The sequence below is a fragment of the Oreochromis niloticus genome, unplaced genomic scaffold, assembly GCF_001858045.2.
Source record: "Oreochromis niloticus isolate F11D_XX unplaced genomic scaffold, O_niloticus_UMD_NMBU tig00000701_pilon, whole genome shotgun sequence".
NCBI lineage: Eukaryota > Metazoa > Chordata > Actinopteri > Cichliformes > Cichlidae > Oreochromis > Oreochromis niloticus.
In genome coordinates this window covers 122651-139027 of record NW_020327219.1, presented here as the reverse complement: position 1 = coordinate 139027, position 16377 = coordinate 122651, and the positions used below count along the sequence as shown (strand labels likewise).

Sequence of the window (16377 nt, the reverse complement as noted above, 5' to 3'; positions counted from 1 at the left end):
TAAACCATATATCAGTAAATATTTATGTACGTGGGTCAGAATCACAATTTGCAGTTGTTAAATACAAAGCAGTTAAAAAGCAACACAAAATGAAAGGAGGAAACAATGGGGATAATGGGACATTATAAAGAGTTTTTGGTGAACATTTAACATCGATCAGTATTGATTTTCAAGTCAGCTACACACCTACAAAGTTTTGTGATTTTAGGGTTGTAGGGTTTTTTTTAACAAATTTCTGTAAGTACCATTTATTTCCAAATGATACTTTTTCTTATAATGAGCTGTGGAGGGGAAGAAGGTGCATCCAGAACAGATGCTTTTCAAATGTGAAACGACAACACCACCATTATACAAACGTGCTCCCAATAATTTGATGTATCGAGAACTTTACTGTGTAGTTTGTGCCCTGATGAAGACTAACAGTAAGCATTAGTGAGCATAGTGCCGTGAGGTGAAATTACTTTCACTGTCATGTTGCTCAGGGACCACAAGTGAACCGTTTCATGGCATCAACACATTTTCTCTTTCACCACAGAGATGAGAGGAATTACAAAGACTACATCATGAGGCTTTCCTGACCTCATTGGTGTAGATTTTTATCTTCTCATATGATTTGGTGCTAAACATGAGGTTTGTGGATTTTCCCATTATAAGGTCAATAATCATGTGTGGTATAATGAGCAGATAATGCACAACTGTGTTGGTGAGGTGAGAAGTATTTAACAAAGATTACCTGTCTGATTCTTCTTGTGTCACACTTTAACACTTGGGGGCTTTTCCCCCTCTATATCCACACATGTTAAAGACTGTAAATATAATACTTGTATTGCATTTATAGTCATACCAGAAAGGGTGCTGGCTTTTATGTTTGCCATTTGTATAAACTGTGGCTGATTAAGTCTGGAGACTGAAACTTAATGAATATTTTTACTTCATGTAAATGATAATCTCACAACATTTACCAGTATGAGGCTATGAGAGGTTAACTGAAGCCAGTTTAAGTAACCTTTAATAACCCAGTACTCTGCAGTAACCTCTGGAGTCCAGGCAGGAGTAGGTGACTCCTACTCAGCTGAAAGCAGAGTCGCTCACTAATCTGAATCTGAAGTAAGACAGAGGTGGTGTGTGTTGTTGAGAGTAACACAACAACTGAAACGTCAAGCCCAGCTGCTTAGACACGTGTATGTGTGGTATCTGTTAAAGTGTGGAGACAATAACATAACTATTCCCTGTTTGTCTGAAACCTCTTTCTGTTACAACACACAGTGGTGTTTTTGTGTAGGTTATCTGCTCAGGCAATTTACAGTTTTTCTCGATTGGTTTGGCTCATTTCTTGAAACCGAGATGACATTCTCAAAACCATAAGGTCATTTGGCCAAACAGTCTTACAGTGCTGCCCAACATTATAGCTCACTAGCAAAATCAAATATCTTTCCCCAAACTCTTCGTCCATGCTTCAAAAGCAGATTCCTTTCCCATATAAAAGGTCAGTACAGTCAAAATAGCACAGATCCTTCTCAATTGCCTTGGCACATGTGCATTCATTTAGTGCTTTTGTCAGAATAACCTGGATGGTTTAGCACAACACCATGGATCCCCTGCAAAAGCTCATATCTCTCCCAAAAGAGTTTATCCATGTGTCAAAACTAAATATCCTTCCCATATAAATAGTCAGTGCCCCCAAAATGCATTATACCTTTGGCATTGTTTAAGCACTGCAAGTCAAAATGCTTAGACGTTTTGTCACTGAGGCACAGGTCTAGCAACAGAATACCACTATGAATAAAACCAAAAGATTTTACAGTAAAATCAGCCTCCAATAAACCACTCATACTCAAGGAAACTGTAAACATTTTTATTCGTACAAAGAAATGTTAACATTAGAGAACATACTTTGAAAAGAAAACATATACAGGATTCTGTAAATGTGAACAGTTATAAACACAAACAAAAAACAAAAAAAACAAAAAAAACTCTAGCCTACCATACTGTAAATAAAGTTTCAGAACTATAGTACAGTAATATTGTCAGTGGTCGCCATTGTCACCCTCTCTTTCCTGGCCACCATCCTCATCCTCCTGGCCATCGACGCGCTGCTCTCTGTCAGGCCATAAATTCTCATCCACATCGCAACGGATATTTTCTCGTGCGATGCAGCGAGGGAAGAAACGGCGTGAATGTCTCAACCATCCCCTACATTGATCCCCTGTGATGTCCTCACATGCAGCATCCATTGCATGCAGCAGGGCCCTCTGGTCTTGAGCCTGATGCTCATACACCCTCCACCTCCAAGCTGAAAAAAACTCCTCAATTGGATTTAGGAAAGGAGAGTAAGGTGGAAGAAACTCCATTAGCATCCGGGGATGGGTGGTGAACCAGGTTCTGATGCGTGGGCCGCGGTGGAAGTTCACATTATCCCACACAATGACATAATGTGGTAGCTGAGGTCCTTCTACACCTCTCTCATTTTCTGGGATCAGATCAGTATAAAGGTGGTCCAAAAAATTGAGGAGCTTTTGTGTATTGTAGGGCCCTAAACTGGGAATGTGTGTGGCCACACCTCTTTCTGATATAGCGGCACACATTGTTATATTTGCTCCTCGCTGGCCTGGGACATCCACAGTGGCTCGGTGGCCAATGATGTTACGGCCACGCCTTCGACCTTTGGCCAGGTTGAAGCCAGCTTCATCAACGAACACTAGGATGTGAGGGGTTTCGTTGCCTTCTAATGCCATTATTCTCTACAATAGAATAGAAATAAATCTAATCAGTCAAGTAGAGACAGATACTGCAGGGAGGATCTAAAGTACTGTACAAACAGGGAGTGGAAAACTGAAGACAATTTCTAGGCAAAATGCTCTAGTCACACAAAGCTGGATTCTGAAGGTGAAAAGGATAACGCAAAACAAAAAAACAGTAGTAACCATGTCTTACTGTAATAGTGTTACAATGATAGTCAACCAGTAGTTGACTTACATGCACATACTGGTACCGCAGCCCTTTCACTCTGTCAGAGTTTCTCTCAAATGGTACCCTGTAAATCTGTTTCATGGTCATCTGATGTTTCTTCAATACCCGGTCTATTGTGGAGATGCTGATAGAGTTTATATTTTGGAACATTACATTGTCTAGCAGGATTGCATTACGAATCTGTCTCAGTGTGATGGCATTATTTGCAATGACCATGTTGCATATTTCTCGTTCTTGTTGTTCATTTAGAAGTTTTCTTCTGCCACCCACTTGAGGCTGTCGTCCAATCCTAGACATACAAGTCAAAGGTCAACACTGTAAATTTGTTACAAAATGAGTTACCAATGTAATTGTACTGCTGTCTTATGGTACTAGAAGTGTGATGCACTGCACAGTGACTGGAATACTATTCACAGTATTTTCTCCATTTTTTTGTCTTTGTCATTTTTATAGTATCATATAACATAACATGACGATATTACAGTACTCTAGGCCTACACACACACCAACACTGAATAGTTCAATAGCATAGTTCTGTACCTGTTTTCCCTGCGAAAGGTTTGGATGATGGAGGAGACTGTAGACCGAGGCACATTAGGCTGCACTCGGCGACCTGCCTCTGCAATTGTGAGGCGATGGTTTATAACGTGGTCAATAAGGGTGGCCCGGATTTCATCTGGGACATCATGGTGCCTCCGTGCTCCTCGGCCTCTTCCCCCTATTCCTCCACGCATTCTCACTCCTCCTCTTCCTCTTCTTCTTCCTCCTCTTCCTCGAGCAGGAAGTTGCTGTTGTACTTGGCGAGGTGCTTCCATGTTCACACTGCAAATGAAACTGGCCCCGGGCCAAGCTCTGTCTATATACTTTTGGCAGCAGTCATAATCATAGACAACACCTGTCAGGTATCTGAACAACCTGTTTGATTGGTCATCTGAGATGTGGGAAACTGCTCCTTCGTTAGTTCTAATTTCACCTGATTGATTGTCAAGTACTGTCATAACTTTATCAAATGTTCCAAGATATTCTTTCATGGTATTATATCTTTGACTAATTTTGACAGTTGAACAGACAATTGTGCATATGATGACTTACACAATGAAACCATGCTGATATGTTTTGGAGTGAGTGACCATTTCACTGAAAAATCAACTAATCAGTTTAGATCGGCAAGATCTATTTATTTGGAAAATGTGCTAAATGTGGGCTCATTGTGCTAACTGTAGCTACTTGTACATAATCATTTGAAAAGAAGCACAGAGTCACTTGAGACATGTACTAAAGCATTTGCAATTTGATTAAACCAATGAAAATGACATTCTGTTGTGAACAATTGCAAGGTGGTTTGGAGATTTGTCCATGTTATTTTGAGAATGTCATCTCGGTTTCAGGAAATGAGCCAAACCAATCGAGAAAAACTGTAATTAAAAACTTTTACATGATGTCTTGTTTCATAGTGTTATCTCCCCCTTTGTGAATCGCTACCTTATCATGGTGGAGGGGTTTGAGTGTCCCACGGATTCCGGGGCATCCCAGGGACACACCTCTACTAGGATCCAAGAGCCCCTAGCAGGCCTGCTAGGGTGTCCCATGGCAAATTGGTCCTGGGAGACCCCCTGTTATGGGGGCAAAGAGAGAGGCCTGGAAACACCTTGGTATTCCCAGAGAAAGGCTGTAGGAGCAGGCCGGGGAGAGAGAGGTCTTGGTTTCTCTGCTTGGGCTGCTGTCCCTGTGACCTGGCCCCAGATAAGCGGAGGAAGATGGATGGGCGGATGGATGGAGGGACAGATGGATGGATGGATGGATGGATGGATGGACTGAAGGATGGATGGATGGATGGATGGACTGAAGGATGGATGGATGGATGGATGGATGGATGGACGGATGGATGGATGGATGGATGGATGGATGGACGGATAGACGGATGGATGGATGGATGGATGGATGGTGTTAGATTTGTATTGTGATTGTCATTTATGCTTAGAAATATCTACTTATATATTCTTAGAGTTTTATAATTAGGTGTAGATTGGTAGAGGTTTGATCCTTAATAGTCTGCAAGCTTTGTGTGCATTCCAGAGCTCTCTGACTTTCACACCCACATTTTAGGAGCATGGGAGAGGTCGTACCTTGTCTTATTGTTTTATGGTAGGATAAACGTATCTATATCTGTTTTAGGCTAAGTGCCTTTTGTTTAGATGGACGGCTCTGGGGAGTCTTCCTGGGGTCACAGTTTGACCCCCACACACAGATACACACATACACACACACACAAGGTATTCTTTGTTCACATGTATACCTATATAAGAGGTCATATGTTAATGAACCTATGCATATTCATGTAACCACAATAAAAGAGCAGTGTTACGGGGGAGCGGACGAGAGGAACTGGGGTCAAGCGAAGGAACGGCGCCTGTCCAGTTCTCTCCCGTGCACGTGAAACATAAAGAATGTTGCCTACTCGTGTCTTGCTTGCTGTGTAATTACATTGCCTTCAACGTTCCAGCGAATAGGTTCAAGCTACAAACCTATCAGATGGATGGATGGATGGATGGATGGATGGACGGATGGATGGAATGATGGAATCTACACGTGTTTCATCCAAAACACTTTCTCCATTAATTCACCCGCCTCTCTGCAGCAGACTGTCCCAAGCAGCCGGGGATACAGGATGGCTGTGTGACAGTGAGGAGCAAGCATAGTCTGTAAAAGAAAGCCCCAGGTACACCTCCTTTTTCTCCAATCGATCTTTCTGAGTTAACTTCAATAATTACTTCCTCCAAACCATCAACGTGTCTTTTAGACCCCATTCCTACAAAACTGCTCAAAGAAGTCCTGCCATTAATTAATGCTTCAATCTTAAATATGATCAACCTATCTCTAATAATCGGCTATGTACCACAGGCCTTCAAGCTGGCTGTAGTTAAACCTTTACTTAAAAAGCATCTCTAGACCCAGCAGTCTTAGCTAATTATAGGCCAATCTCCAACCTTCCTTTCATATCAAACATCCTTGAAAGAGTAGTTGTTGAAGCGAGATCGATCAACTGCAGACCAGAAAACAAACGACGGAGGCCCAGACAAGTGCAATCAAACGATGAGTTTATTGACAACGGAGAACAATCATCAGCATATGGCTTATTTGCTCTGATAAAAATACACTGAGTTCTGGTTTTATAGCAAAGAGGATCACGCCCCCACGTACACGTCAAATACAGTTCAAAAATACATTGTTTACAGACAAGGGTACATCACGTACATCTTAATAACTATAAACAGACATATAACTTCTCCTTTCTATATCAGTTACCTTTTAAGGTAATAAACTTCAAGCTCCAGGGTCCCTGAAAGTTAATTATGGACCCTCGTCACCAATCTCTAAGTAGACCGAATTACAGCAAGTCTCAAATAAGAAGCAGAAGACACTTGGGCCTTCGCTCAGGCCTGCTACTAGATTTAATATGGGTACTGTAAGCGTGCATGCAATCAACCTGCTATGTTCTCATCTTCCCTCAACATGTATCACCTGGACACTCTCACCAGTGAAGCTTAAAACCCTTTTGGACGGAACATCAACTCTAAACAAGCACAGTTATGCATTGTGTATAGAATGATCATAAATAAACCTGTGAATAGAAAGGTTAATGTGATGACAAACATATTCAATGCAATAAGAACCCTGTAAACAATATTACTGTTAAAATAATACTGTAAAACACGTTATCAATGCATTCATCATAAGGCAGATTATATAATAGCAATAAAAGAATCTCTGGATCCCAACATTGTCAAACAGCTAACAGATCATCTGCAGAGGAATGGCTTATTTGAAGAGTTTCAGTCAGGATTCAGAGCTCATCACAGCACAGAAACAGCTTTAGTGAAGGTTACAAATGATCTTCTTATGGCCTCTGACAGTGGACTCATCTCTGTGCTTGTCCTGTGTAGGATGTTTTTTGAGAGAAAGACAAAGATAAGATAAGATAAGATAAGATGACCTTTATTAGTCCCACAGGTGGGAAATTTGTTTTGTTACAGCAAAAGTGCAAAGTTATGTAGCAGAAATTAGAAAACACTGGAATGCAATAACATACAATAAAATAAAATACTATATACAATAGAATAAAATAGAAATACAAATACTATATACAACTGAGTAGGAAAATACAAAAATACAACTTTGTCAGAAGAAGAATTGCACATATAGCAGTCTTATTGCACATGTGTGGGTTTGTGTGTTTGATCAGCTGCAAAAGTCTTTATTGTGGAGTCTGACAGCAGTGGGGAGGAAAGACCTGCGAAATCTCTCCGTCCCACACCATGGGTGCCGTAGTCTCCCACTGAAGGAGCTGCTCAGTGCTGTCACAGTCTCATGCATGGGGTGGGAGATGTTGTCCAACAGGGATGACAGCTTAGCCACCATTCTCCTGTCACTCACCACCTCCACTGGGTCCAGAGGGCATCCTAGAACAGAGCTGGCCCTTCGGATCAGCCTGTTCAGTCTCTTCCTGTCCCCAGCAGAGATGCTGCCGCCCCAGCAGACCACACCATAGAAGATGGCTGAGGCCACCACAAAGTCATAGAAGGTCTTCAGGAGTGGGCCCTCCACTCCAAACGACCTGAGTCTCCGCAGCAGGTACAGCCTGCTCTGCCCTTTCCTGTAGAGGGCGTCTGAGTTATGAGTCCAGTCCAGTTTGTTGTTCAGATGAACACCAAGGTACCTGTAGCTGTCCACAGCCTCAATGTCCATACCTTGGATGTTCAGTGGTTGCAGTGGAGGATGTTTGTGCCTGCGGAAGTCTACCACCAGCTCCTTGGTTTTACTGGCGTTGATCTGGAGGTAGTTCAGCTGGCACCAGTCCACAAAGTCTTGAGTCAGTCCTCTGTACTCCTTGTCGTCCCCATCAGTGATGAGGCCGACTATTGCAGAGTCATCAGAGAACTTCTGCAGGAAGCACTGGGTGGAGTTGTGGGAGAAGTCTGCAGTGTAGATGGTGAAGAGGAACGGAGCCAGAACCGTTCCCTGTGGGGCCCCCGTACTGCAGACGACCCTGTCTGACACACAGCCCTGAGTCCTCACATACTGTGGTCGGTCGGTGAGGTAGTCCAAAATCCAGGTAGTGAGGTGATGGTCCACTCCTGAGTTCTCCAGCTTGTCCTTCAGAACCGAGGGAAGAATGGTGTTGAAGGCACTGGAGAAATCAAAGAACATGATTCTCACAGTGCTCTCAGCGGTCTCCAGGTGCGCGAGGGAACGATGTAGGAGGTGAATGATGGCATCATCCGCTCCAATGCCAGGCTGGTAGGCAAACTGAAGTGGGTCCAGTGATGAGCTCACAAGGCGCCGAAGCTGATCCAGGACCAACCACTCCAGGGTCTTCATCAGGTGGGATGTCAGAGCCACCGGCCTGTAGCTGTTGAGGTCCTTGGGGCGTGAAGTCTTTGGCACTGGTACAACACAGGAGGTTTTCCAGAGCTGTGGGACTCGTCCCAGCCTCAGGCTCAGGTTGAAGAGGTGCTCGATCACCCCACACAGTTGGTCCGCGCAGGACCTGACGACCCTTGAGCTGATGCCATCTGCAGATGGCAAATATGCTCCAATTATAAGTTTTCACAATTTATTATCCAAATAGTTAGAATTGCCATGGGACATAAATACACATGCCATGGTGATTCACCCATCACCATGGCAGCCACCTCTTCCTCTGCGGTCAGACCTGCATAAATACAGAGCTAGTGTGCATTCCATAACACGACCAAAAATGTTTTATTACAGCGATTAGAGCATGTTACAGGTACTGCTCTGCAGTGGTTTGTATCATATCTATCTAATAGACTCCATGTTCATGTAAATGGAGAGTCCTCTTCACACACTGAGGTTAGTTATGGAGTTCCACAGGCTTGTCATTTAATCTCTCACCCCAACCGGTCGCCTTCCCACTGTCGCCAAAGTGCTTGCTCATAGGGGGTCATATGATTGTTGGGTTTTCTCTGTATGTATTATTGTAGGGTCTACCTTACAATATAAAGCTCCTTGAGGCGACTGTTGCTGTCATTTGGTGTTGAATAAATAAAATTGAATTGAATTTATTAACTCACCACTCATAGTGAAAAGCAAGTTCTACAAATTTCATTCATGATTTATTTCACTTTGTTTTTGGTTTAAAGTTGCACTCCTGGTCTGAAGGTAATTTGTATTTTGTCTCAAATGCAGCAATAATAGTGAAACTTCAGTAAAGTATAGCTGAGCTACGAACTGTTGCAGGAGAAGACATGTAATATGATAATGGCCCTAAATATGTTTCTGTCGCAGATATATAGTCATACAATGGGGAATTTTACAGATTGGAGGAAATTAGTGACTTTCTTAATGAAAGATTTGAAAAAAATAATAAAGTGAGTGAGTATTTTCCAGTTTTAGCAAAATAAGTCAAAAGTATGCCGACTTCATGTATTACATGACGTTTCAGAGGACTGTGGATCCGGGTGAAAAAACACACAGCGAGTCTCAGAAACTTATAGTTGAACAAGGAAAAGGATAAAGAAATTAAAGAGTCCATAATAAAATTATAATTACAGTTGGGCACTTGTGCACGCTGCACTTGGTGATCTTTCTTTCTTCTTTACTTTCTTTGTGGTTTGGTGGAAGAGCTGTTTTTTTTTTGCGGATTTTTCTGCTGTTTAAACCAGCGAGATTTTGTTTCCTCCATGGCTTAATGCTGACATTATTTCTACCACAGAGATAGTGACAGGAAAGGACAACGGTGAGGAAGGCGTGTGTTTTAGTGCCCATGTTGGGGCAGTGCGGAGGTATGAAAGGGATATGCACTTTTTGTCAGCAGTAGACAATTCATTCATTCTCCTGCCACCGTCACAGAATGTTGCAAACGTTTCTTTGCAGAAGCTTCCTGCTGCTGATGGTCAGCTGGCTCCTGGTAAGGTTCCTGGATTGTTTGGGCTCCCTGCACACTTGGCTGGAAGTGTTTGGGAGCTGATCTTTAGGAGATGCAGCGGTATTTCTCCCACCTAAAAAAGGAGAAAGACCCTGCTTAAGATCTGAGACCAGTGGCTGTGCTCTGTACAGATTACAAACTTCTTTCAAAGTACTTCCAATAGGCTGAAACATTTTCTGGAGTTGATCATTCACAGAGATCGGTCCTATTGTGTACTGGACAGATCTATTATGGGCAGCCTATTTCTGATAAAAGCCTGGTCTGATATTTGTAAATTATACAGCTTGGATGTTGGAATTATTTTTAGACCAGGAGAAACAGTTTGATAGGACTGACAGTGCATTTCTGGTTTTAACTTTAAGGCTTGGTTTGGAGGCATTAGACAAGGATGTCATATCAGAATCAGAATCAGCATACTTTATTAATCCCCAAGGAAATTATGTGGGTTACAGTTGCTCCAAGACAGTAACAGTAACAGAAACAGACGATTTAACAATACATTATGTTACAGATTTACAAATTTAAGAAATAGCACAATACATACAAATCACTCAATAATAAATATCAAGGATTGACAGAGGTGATATTCTCAGACAGCTACAGCGGTGTGAAAACGTGTTTGCTCCCTTCCTGATTTCCATTTTTTTTGTATGTTTGTCAAACTTAACTGTTTCAAACAAATTTAAATATTAAAAAAGACATAACACAAATAAGCACAACATTTACTCAGTTTCTAAGTGAAAGTGTTTATTTTTAAGGGAACAAAAAATCCAAACCTTCACAACCCTGTGTGGAGGACTGGATATTGGGGCAACAGCTAGAAACACATATCACAATCCTGTCACAGTGGGTGGCCATCCTTTTTGTTACTGCATCTAAGAGTACTGTGGCTGTAGCTCAGGTGGTAGATGAAGGTCATCTACTAATCGGTAGGTTGGTGGTTCGATCCCCGTTTGGTCCAGTCTTCGCTCCGTGTGAATGTTTGATAGAAAGCAGTCATAAAAAAAGTGCTTGTGTGAATAAGTCAACCTGTGTGAAGTGTTTCAAGTGCTCAGAGTAGAAAAGTGCTATTTAAAAATCACTGTTCCAGGCTAGTTGCACTTTTCAGTCAGCTGAAGTCTTGGTTTCAACGTTTGGGACAACAGGTTTCTTGTTATATTTGGACCATGGTACTCTGCACTATAGTTCTAAGAAGAAAGCTATTGATATGCTTATTAATTTAATTTGGAGGTTGGTCAAATTGGCTTTATGAACATCATGGAAGAACTGTATAAGTGGTGACATCTTGAATGTCCGACTGTTCATCAGGAACAAAGTTTTGCAGTAGGAGTTGTCAAGGCACGGAAGTTTTTACTGGACAAAAACAAAACAACAACAACAAAAAAACCTATGCTGCAAATGAAGAATGGTATTAGTGACGATGACTAGCTCCTTGTTTTCAACATCCTTATTTTTGGTATTTTTATTTTTATTTATTTTTCCTTTAACTCTTTTTCAAATATGACCAGTTTTAAGCTCAGTACACTTTATTTTACTAGAGCCAAAGATGTTTGGCTCATAGAATGATTACATTATTTTCCAATGACTTCTTTCTGTTCAGATTCATTAAATAAGGTACAATTTGAAAGCATTAAGATTATATCACAGTCTATGAGGCAGACTGTGTGGAAATGAGAGTGAGAGGATGTACAGGCAGACAAACGGAGGAGTAGGCGGAGGTTAAACTGAAAGCGAGTGTTTATTTAGAGGCTGAACAAAAACACTACAAAGCAGCAACGAAGGAGGAAACTGAAAACACTAACAAAACCAGCGGTGTCCAACTCCAGTCCTCCAGAGCTACTGTCCTTTAGCTTTTACATGCATTCCTACTCCAACACAGCTGAATCAAATGTTTGGATTACCTCTTCAGCATGCCATGATGTTTGGCAAATGCTTGGTAACAAGCCACTCATTTGATTTAGGCGTGTCGGAACAAGGATGCATCTAAAAGCTGCAGGACGGTAGCTCTCCAGGACTGGAGTTGGACATCCCCAAATAAAACCTAGACTGGGGGAAGCTAAACTAAAGAACACGAGGAACATTACAAAAACCTGAAACTGGGAACGAAGAACCTGAGACATGGAAACATCAACAGAGGAACCAAAGTTAAACAGGAGACAGAGACAGAAACCAAAAGACTAAGAACTCCAAATAACACTGAAACCAAAAACTAGAGATTCAAAGTAAGACACAAAAGACTGTTAATAATAAACACTGGGTCACAGACCCAGGACGGTGACAGATTATTCTTAGAAACGTGTCAACCTTAGGCTGGAGACTGGCTTTTTAAAAACTGTCTTAAGTGAAGTGACACAGAGACGTAGAGGGGAGGGATCTCTGTTTGTCGGGGTTGACTTTAATTGCCCTGAAAATCCCTCTTTTTACAGAAATAATCTAGGACCACATGCTTCCTTCAGAAATAGTTTAAGCACCCGTACAGAACCTTTCACAGTAGAAATGCACAGTATACATGGAGCCATATCAAAAAGGCAATGATTGATCCCTGGCAAGGCTTGAAAGGTTTTATAGTTTTAAACACTATGTTAAGGTTTTTAAGATGGAGACGCGTAAATTATCCCTGCAGAGAATATGTCTCCATTGCTCTAGAGTCCAGTGGCAGCATGCTTTAAATCACTGAATCCAACACTTTGCATTGATCTAAGGTTTAGATGGAGCTACCTGGCCATGGAAACTCATTTCTAGGTACTGGACAGATGAATGAAGGGAAACATGAATGAAAGTCACTGGGTTACAGAGCACGACTACAGACCAATGACCCTCTGCAGAGTCATTGGTCTGTACCCAATGACTCTGCAGAAAGTTGGTGACCTCGCCACATATCCGTTGATCCCATTCTGTGATTTTACATGGCCTACCACTTTGTGGCTAAGTTGCTTTGGTCCTAATCACTTCCACACTTGTTGCACAGGTGGTATCTTGTCACTATACTGCACTGAAAATCCCCAAGTTCCTGTGAGAGCCATTCTTTTATATTTTTGTATATTTTGACCCTATAGTGTATTTCCACTAGGGTGGAGACTTCTGTGGTTTGTGGTCACAGCACCTAGTCCTCCTAGGGGACCACTTTGGACTTTACCTTTCACAGCTGATCGAGTTCCTTCAGCCCATGGTACTGTTCAATTCATTTCAATTCAATTTTATTTATATAGCGCCAAATCACAACAAAAGTCGCCTCAAGGCGCTTTATATTGTACAGTAGATCGCACAATAATAAATACAGAGAAAAACCCAACAATCATATGACCCCCTATGAGCAAGCACTTTGGCGACAGTGGGAAGGAAAAACTCCCTTTTAACAGGAAGAAACCTCCGGCAGAACCAGGCTCAGGGAGGGGCGGGGCCATCTGCTGTGATTGGTTGGGGTGAAAGAAGGAAGACAGGATAAAGACATGCTGTGGAAGAGAGACAGAGATTAATAACAGATATGATTCGATGCAGAGAGGTCTATTAACACATAGTGAGTGAGAAAGGTGACTGGAAAGGAAAAACTCAGTGCATCATGGGAATCCCCCAGCAGCCTACGTCTATTGCAGCATAACTAAGGGAGGATTCAGGGTCACCTGGTCCAGCCCTAACTATATGCTTTAGCAAAAAGGAAAGTTTTAAGCCTAATCTTGAAAGTAGAGATAGTGTCTGTCTCCCGAATCCAAACTGGAAGCTGGTTCCAGAGAAGAGGGGCCTGAAAACTGAAGGCTCTGCCTCCCATTCTACTTTTAAATACTCTAGGAACAACAAGTAGGCCTGCAGTGTGAGAGCGAAGTGCTCTAATAGGGTGGTATGGTACTACAAGGTCATTAAGATAAGATGGGGCCTGATTATTTAAGACCTTGTATGTGAGGAGCAGGATTTTGAATTCAATTCTGGATTTAACAGGAAGCCAATGAAGGGAAGCCAAAACAGGAGAAATATGCTCTCTCTTTCTAGTCCCTATCAGGACTCTTGTTGCAGCATTTTGGATCAGCTGAAGGCTTTTCAGGGAGTTTTTAGGACATCCTGATAATAATGAATTACAGTAGTCCAGCCTGGAAGTAATAAATGCATGAACTAGTTTTTCAGCATCACTCTGAGACAGGATATTTCTAACTTTAGAGATGTTGCACAAATGGAAGAAAGCAGTCTTACATATTTGTTTAATATGTGCATTGAAGGACATGTCCTGGTCAAAAATGACTCCAAGGTTCCTCACAGTGTTACTGGAGGCCAAGGTAATGCCATCCAGAGTAAGAATCTGCTTAGATACCATGTTTCTAAGATTTTCAGGGCCGAGTACAATAACCTCAGTTTGATCTGAATTAAGAAGCAGAAAGTTAGCGGCCATCCAGGTCTTTATGTCTTTAAGACATTCCTGCAGTTTAACTAATTGGTGTGTGTTACCTGGCTTCATGGATAGATAGAGCTGCGTGTCATCTGCATAGCAGTGAAACTGTATGCTATGTCTTCTAATGATGCTGCCTAAGGGAAGCATGTATAATGTAAATAGAATTGGTCCTAGCACTGAACCCTGTGGAACACCATAATTAACCTCAGTGTGTGAAGAGGACTCTCCATTTACATGTACAAACTGGAGTCTATTAGATAGATATGATACAAACCACTGCAGTGCAGTACCTGTAATACCTACAGCATGTTCTAATCGCTCTAATAGGATATTATGGTCAACAGTATCGAACGCAGCACTGAGGTCTAGCAGGACAAGCACAGAGATGAGTCCACTGTCAGAGGCCATAAGAAGATCATTTGTAACCTTCACTAAAGCTGTTTCTGTGCTGTGATGAGCTCTGAAACCTGACTGAAACTCTTCAAATAAGCCATTCCTCTGCAGATGATCTGTTAGCTGTTTGACAACTACTCTTTCAAGGATGTTTGATATGAAAGGAAGGTTGGAGATTGGCCTATAATTAGCTAAGACAGCTGGGTCTAGAGATGCTTTTTAAGTAAAGGTTTAACTACAGCCACCTTGAAGGCCTGTGGTACATAGCCGATTATTAGAGATAGGTTGATCATATTTAAGATCGAAGAATTAATTAATGGCAGGACTTCTTTGAGCAGTTTTGTAGGAATGGGGTCTAAAAGACACGTTGATGGTTTGGAGGAAGTAATTATTGAAGTTAACTCAGAAAGATCAATTGGAGAAAAAGAGTCTAACTTAACATCGATGGTACTAAAAGTAGCTGTAGATAATATTACATCTGTGGGATGATTATTGGTAATTTTTTCTCTAATGATAAAAATTTTATTTGTGAAGAAGTTCATGAAGTCATTACTAGTTAACGTTAAAGGGATTGTTGGCTCAGTAAAGCTCTGACTGTTTGTCAGCCTGGCTACAGTGCTGAAGAGAAACCTGGGGTTGTTCTTATTTTCTTCAATCAGTGACGAATAGTAAGATGTTCTGGCTTTGCGGAGGGCTTTCTTATAAAGCAGCAAACTATTTCTCCAGGCTAAATGATGATCCTCTAAATTTGTGACACGCCATTTCCTCTCCAGCTTACGAGTTATCTGCTTTAGGCTACGTGTTTGAGAATTATACCACGGAGTCAGGGACTTTGGATTTGAGGCCTTAGTTTTCACAGGAGCTTCTGTTGTTTAGTGTTCCTTTCTGATGCACTGGTATTGCCACATCTATCTGCTGTCTTCTGTGCCCTCTCAGCTATGTTGGGTTGGTTGTCCAGCAGCTGCTTTTCTGTCTTGAATACAGATTGTAAATCAAATAGATTGTTTATTGTGAGGTGCTGAAACAGAACAGCATTGTACGTTGGCTAAGCTAGTGAGCCTCTATGCTTCTATAATGTGTTGTTCTTTTAGAGTGTGCTGTGTTTGAGCCACCAATAAGCCAACCTGTCCAACCAGTGTATATTCTGTTCTTATCCAGACACAATGCAAAATTGTGTAATAATTTTGCATTGTTGAGTTTTTGGACCAGTTACAAAAAGTATAACAAGCTCAATTCTTCTCTCTTGTCTTGATACTTTTTCTTATAATGAGCTGTGGAGGGGAAGAAGGTGCATCCAGAACAGATGCTTTTCAAATGTGAAACGACAACACCACCATTATACAAACATGTGCTCCCAGTAATTTGATGTATCGAGAACTTTACTGTGTAGTTTGTGCCCTGATGAAGACTAACAGTAAGCATTAGTGAGCATAGTGCCGTGAGGTGAAATTACTTTCACTGTCATGTTGCTCAGGGACCACAAGTGAACCGTTTCATGGCATCAACACATTTTCTCTTTCACCACAGAGATGAGAGGAATTACAAAGACTACATCAGGAGGCTTTCCTGACCTCACTGGTGTAGATTTTTATCTTCTCATATGATTTGGTGCTAAACATGAGGTTTGTGGATTTTCCCATTATAAGGTCAATAATCATGTGTGGTATAATGAACAGATAATAACCTT

General features: G+C 41.6%; 1 protein-coding gene across 1 annotated transcript; it reads right to left on the bottom strand.

The window, feature by feature from the left end:
- Window positions 1–1309: 1309 nt before the first annotated feature.
- LOC109200333 (uncharacterized) lies at window positions 1310–4386 on the bottom strand. Its single transcript, XM_019355844.2, has 3 exons — window positions 3511–4386; window positions 2977–3259; window positions 1310–2741 (listed from the first exon to the last, which is right to left on the bottom strand). Exons 1-3 carry the CDS (start codon window positions 3999–4001, stop codon window positions 2028–2030), a joined length of 1488 nt encoding a protein of 495 aa, XP_019211389.1. The 5' UTR covers window positions 4002–4386; the 3' UTR covers window positions 1310–2027.
- Window positions 4387–16377: the final 11991 nt, after the last annotated feature.

What these genes read in the sequence shown, in the direction of transcription:
- LOC109200333 (XM_019355844.2), bottom strand. Translation starts at nt 4,001, where the DNA reads ATGAAAGAATATCTTGGAACATTTGATAAAGTTATGACAGTACTTGAC. An exon ending in ACCTTTCGCAGGGAAAACAG is followed by an intron (nt 3,260 to 3,510) that starts GTACAGAACTAT and finishes TTGTATGTCTAG; the next exon opens with GATTGGACGACAGCCTCAAG. An exon ending in TGCGGTACCAGTATGTGCAT is followed by an intron (nt 2,742 to 2,976) that starts GTAAGTCAACTA and finishes ATTCTATTGTAG; the next exon opens with AGAATAATGGCATTAGAAGG.